At 31.3% G+C, this 5730-nt stretch overlaps 1 protein-coding gene across 4 annotated transcripts in view; it reads left to right on the top strand.

Moving 5' to 3' along the window:
• LOC106692950 (tropomyosin) overlaps positions 1 to 5730 on the top strand; it is a 36690-nt gene that overhangs the window by 19804 nt on the left and 11156 nt on the right. For all 4 annotated transcript variants that reach the window (XM_014439226.3, XM_014439228.3, XM_014439229.3 and 1 more), the window contains exons 6-9: positions 1291 to 1342; positions 2306 to 2351; positions 2777 to 2884; positions 2962 to 3088. In XM_014439226.3, coding sequence (XP_014294712.1) covers positions 1291 to 1342; positions 2306 to 2351; positions 2777 to 2884; positions 2962 to 3088 — 333 coding nt within the window. The remainder of the gene's footprint in view (positions 1 to 1290; positions 1343 to 2305; positions 2352 to 2776; positions 2885 to 2961; positions 3089 to 5730) is intronic.

Below are 5730 nucleotides of genomic sequence, written 5' to 3'. Positions count from 1 at the left end.
AAACGTCGGACATTAAAATAGTTATAAACTATTTGTTCTTTTTTTGACCGCAACCCTGACCATCTTCTTATATATTTTTTAAAATTTCTTTTCCCTAACCAAGAATCATACACAATGTTAAACAAACTTTGTTGTTATAATAGTTCAGACCACATTATTAACTATATCAATAATGAAAATATTGAACTACCAATTATGATAACACAGTATTTTAAATTTCTGGATAGAAATATTTTGATTATTCTATATTTGGCTGTAACTAAAAATTTTTCAGAATTGTTAAAATTTATGAAATTTTATTGGAATATAGTTGATTAAACAATATTGTGGTTGTTAAAGGCATGCTGTGCAAGTACTTGGTCAAAGAATGGGTATGCTTAACCAAAGGCCCCTTCAAACAGTTACATTTTCCAGCCATTGTGGCAACTATACACTATGCCAAGGTGTAAACTCTGATAATAGCCATGATGACACTATTTACAGTTGTGCCAGTAATGTCGTACTATCAGGTCTGGTGTGAATTGAAAGTTCCTTTCTCAGCAGTGAAGCTATTTTTAAATTAACTGCCTCATGTAATCTTGTTATTGCTACATACACCTTTATAGTGAACCTTTAACTCTTTTCCTACCTTTTCAATTATAATACTGATAGGATAGAAAAACATTGTTTTTATATATAGTATTATGTTTATTTGGGAAATTCAAATTGATTCTATCCAACATTTGTAACATATATACTCATATCTTATACCTTAATTTAGTGCATGGAAAGATCTTTTTGTTTGAATTGCCAGGGTTTATGTATTCCCAACACTAAAATGTACTTAAAACTTTTAAAATTATTTATTTCTATTTTTGCTGTGCTAACTCCAAGAACTAGGGGTTTGGATCGGGCTGTAGCAGATAATTATTTAATATGCTACTGTGGCTGTGAGTCACCTCTGTGGTTTCGAGGGCCCTCCAATCTCAATAAGAGAAAATTCTGGTGGTTGAGCGTGTTCATGAACAAATCACCTCCTTGTACAATCATTGTTCAAGAAACAGTACCTCCTTACAAAAGTTCTGACCCCTGATCCTTCATGAGTTTCAGTGGTATAAATTTTTTTTTCTCTTTCTATTTGAAACAAAAGAACATTAATTTGATTTGTAAATAGTGTACTTAGCAGGGCATAGTGGTATTTTTAGTTTTTATTTTTTTCACCTACTGCGTTTATTTTTTCAATTTTATTATTATTTTTGAAGTTCATTAAATATATATATCATAATGATAATTTTATTTTCATTGATTTAGTTGTCAGAGGCATTAGCAGAAATAGAAGAAAGAGAAACTCAGCTCGGTTTAAGTAAGTTGATTTGTTTTATAATAAGCTATCATTAAGCTTTTATGTAATAAGTTGGCTCATATTATATTTAAATGTAATTAAGCTGTTATCAGCATGACGCCTCAGGTTAAAGCTGTAAAACTGTTAAAATACCATTTAAAGTACATGGCTCTCACTTGGCGCTCTATATAGGACCTAAACACACCCATCTTTCCTATTAATGTATACATTTCTGAAGTTACTCCCAATCTTAATTAAAAATAAAAATACAAAAAAGGCCTAAGTTATCCCGACATTGGTTATAATTGTCGAATCTATGATTGATTTTTTTCAGTTCTAGGATTATTGCATTTTATGAGTATTCTAAGTCAGTCATTTGTCCTGATGCAGTCCTAGGTAACGGATCTGTTTGACAGGAATAAGTGGGGTGTTATTAAAGTATACTGTGGGGCAGGAAGTCATTGGTTTACGACAAAGGATAAATGTGATTTGGTGGGATTTATTCGAATTTATTTTAATCCTCCAATTTTGACACCATTCTTCACACACTTAGTCTGAGTTTATTATCCTTGAGGTCTTACTTTTTAAGTTCAGAGAATAATAACTTTGCTTGTTTCCCATTTTCTTGAATATCCTCATTTTGATTTAAATCTATGAATTATTTGTTTGTTTAATTAGCAGTAAAATAATAACTTTTTTATCAATATAGTAGAGAAGGATAAATACAAAGCAATCTAAAAAGAAAAAAATTCAGATTTCATTAGTGTAACATAATGTTTTACTATCGACAAAACAGCTCAAATTTCAAATGATTCCAATGTTTTGAAAGTAGCACCAGCTATTTAATATTTGAAGAATAAGGGAAATAAATCCTTCAATTCAGCCTTTGGTTTGTGTTCTGTGTGGAATTTGAAATATGTTTTACTTTTTTTTTACTTTATTGTTTTGTATATTATTTGATTCCTATTTACTGATGTTTTTCAGGTGAAAGACAAAATGTATGGTTCACAGAAATGAAAAATCGTCATAGGTGGGATGTTATTATTCAATTTTTAATGATTGTATGATTATGATTTAGTTCCTTATAATTATAGTTCTTAATGTATAGATCTTACAGGATTGCTCATGTTATATTCAAATCTGAAAACTGTGTTTATTTACAATCAAACTTCTGTTTTATGTATTACTATAAATTTGCTTTTCTAGAAAAATGTTTTTGTTTTTTTTCCTTTTTTTAAAAATCTCTTTTCAGTATATTTCACTATAAATTGAATGCACAATGATGATAATTGGATCAGATACCAGGGAATGTACCAACCCCTGTATAATATTTTTTATTCTGAATTGAGCTCTGAAATCCTAAATTAAACTAAACATCATGACAATAATTTTCAGATATATTGCATTTTTGTATTGTTTTTGAGTAGATGAAAAACCAGTGGTGTTTAATTTCAGTGAAATATCAAAGTGTACAAGAGAAGGCCATGAAACAGAAAGTCTTGACATCTCTCCTAAAGAAACTTTGTCCTGTTCGTTTCCTAAGGAACCTTCGCATAGTATTGGGCATGTATATATTTTGTTAAAATTGATTATATAATGTATTACACTATCATCATTATTGTAATTTAATTAATTTTTAGTGCTGACTCAACTCCTCCTTCCCTACTACTGAGTGAATTAGCTAGCTTTGGTTCTCCTAAGAAATTATCTAGCTTGCTAGAAACTTGTAATGAACTTGCTTGGGCGGAAGAAGTTAAAAAATTACAGGTATAAAAATTAATTATTAATCACCTACCTCACAAACTCCTTATACCTTTTTCTTTTTAAAAATCCATTAGGCCTCTTATCATTTCAATTTTATCGTTAAATTCATTGTTGTGTTCTATATTTTAAATGTCTCTCCTAGTATTTTTTTTATTTTTTAGAATAGTCCTTTTTTTTATTTGCTTATGAATGAACTCTTTTCAAGCCTTTTGGACTGCATTATCGGTCTTTTTATTTCTACTAGTAACACAATCGGATATTATTTCCACCATAATTTTTTTATTTATTTAATTATCTCAAAGGTTCTCCTATTTTCAATGGCTAATAGAATGTTTGTCTAGTATTTTATTCTATCTACCCCCTCACAATAACAGTTTAGATGTGGTTATGTCATATGTGAAAAATAAAGTTACTTTGTTATTTACCTTCACTTATTACTGAACAACTGATCATATTTCCATCAGAGTTTCATTATTTACACTTTAAGGATGTATTGGATCTGAAAAAAGCAACAATATAAAATCTTTTTATAATTAGATTTTATAGGTAAACCCTTCGTTGAAAATCTTTTTATTAGCTGTTTGAAAACCCCTCCTTCTAATGGTTTAAAAAACACAAATCATATTATTTTTTAAGAAGATTTAGTTACTGTGCTGTAACTTAGACTTAACTAATTTGAACAGCTTTTTAATTATTGCTTCCTATTCAACAAAAAATATCAATTTTTTCTGGAAGATTATTGATTGACCGTGTGTAAAGATGAAAGGAATATGGTCCGGGCGCAGTAAAAAAAAACTCAAATAGTAGAATTATACTATTTTAATGAGCCAACGTTTCGCCCCACGTTGCAGGGCTTCGTCAGGGCTATTTTGACGGCAGTCAAAACAAAAATGATTTTGAGAATTATGAAACTGAGAACTCTTTTAATTTCCTGACCCATTACAGGGGTCTATGGTCAGTATGAATGCGAACACGCCTCCCGAACACGTAAGGTCTGAAATGATCGATGGCCCACACTATTCCCAACAATGCTCTCTCCAAAGCGCTGTACCTAGTTTCAGTGTCAGTAAGCCGCCTACTCGCGTAAGCCACTGGTCACTCGCTCTCTATGCCTTCCTGAAATAAAACAGCTCCCTGTGCATATTCCCTCATGTCTGTTGTAGTTTCAAACGTCTTGTGAAAATCGGTGAACGCAAGCACAGGTTCCCTTTGCAGCTGCTCTAAATACTGCCGAATATTGTCTTCCATCACTAGAGTCACAATAAGTTTTCTTCCTTTCTTCAATAAGTTATTTAGAGAAACCAGGTTCTAAGTCATCTCTGGCACGAACCACTGGTAATAATTCAAGGTGCCTAACAGTCTTCAGACTCCTTTCACATCTCGCGGTACAGCCATCCTTTGTATTGCTTCCACTTTCTGAGCATCCGGTTTGACTCCCTCTTTTGAGATAGTATGTCCTGTGTGTGTGTGTGTGTGAGTGCTTGCGTGCGTGCATGTGTGTAGAAGTTAAATTTTTGCTAAAACCAAGACTTAATAAATAGAAAAAGGAGAGAGAAATGACCCACTCGGTTGCTACTCAAACACCAACTTTTATTGAGTCCAACTCATCTATATATACATTTTGATCAGCTGATCTCCACAGTCAGCTGATATTGAATTAACAGCTGACTCAGGCTGTAACTTATATATTGTAATATCTTCTTTTTTAATCAATAGTTGATTTTTATATATAAATGATTTTAGTTATGTTTTTATTTTATATATATCGTTTCAGTATTGTTTATTTGATGTGTTAAATCAAAAAAGCATGCTAACCAATTTTCATTGTTTATAATAAATATATTATTCAAACAAAGTCCTCCAATCTCCTCCAAAAAGTCCGTTGAATAGCAGCCATGTTGAGCAGATTCAAATATTTTAAAAACTTGATTTAACTTCCCATCATAACTGTAGTTACAGTAAATTTAAGAAAAATTATAAGTCAAGAATAAGTGTTAAAGAATAATGTTCATAAAGAAAATCATAGGAAAAAAACTCAAAACCGTAGTGCTACAATCGATGTTGAGAACTAACACTGAGAGAAGGGGAAGGAAGAGAGCTTGGTTTTTGGAATCAGTCGTTGTTAGGAGGGATAGGGAGGACGTATCCTGGATGCCAGAGGTCATGAACATCTTTTGTCTCTCTCAGTGGGATATCTAGAGAAAGAATACATCAAAGAGTCATCCGAGAAGGAAAAGGTACTCTTTGTTTTAGATTAGATAGACCTGGTGAGAGAACGTCTCCTGTGATGGGAGGTGAAGAGAATCTTTTCTTTTTTTTTGAACTTTAGAAATAGCATTTTGGGAAAGAAGACAAAATGTTTTGTTTACAGTTAGTGAATGTTTGTTTGTTGAGAACAAAAACATAGTGTAATTGGTCAGTGTTGCTCAAAATAGAATTGAGGCAGATTTGTAAAGGTAGCTAATAAATAATTTAATTTAGTGTCATTAGTAGCTGAATGTATGTTTTAATTGTCTAGAAACCCATCCTGAGATTAAGATTCAATCATGTTATAAAATTTAAATTAAATTCTACTATCTATTTAATATTAAAGCTTTTAATTTTAACCCAAGCTACACTTGAGATATGAGAATTAAGTTAAAACT

The sequence above is a fragment of the Halyomorpha halys genome, unplaced genomic scaffold, assembly GCF_000696795.3.
Source record: "Halyomorpha halys isolate HHAL.00 unplaced genomic scaffold, Hhal_1.1 Scaffold79.1, whole genome shotgun sequence".
NCBI classification, from domain to species: Eukaryota; Metazoa; Arthropoda; class Insecta; order Hemiptera; family Pentatomidae; genus Halyomorpha; species Halyomorpha halys.
The sequence above is the reverse complement of the archived record's forward strand: the minus strand, read 5'-3'. Positions and strand labels throughout refer to the sequence as shown.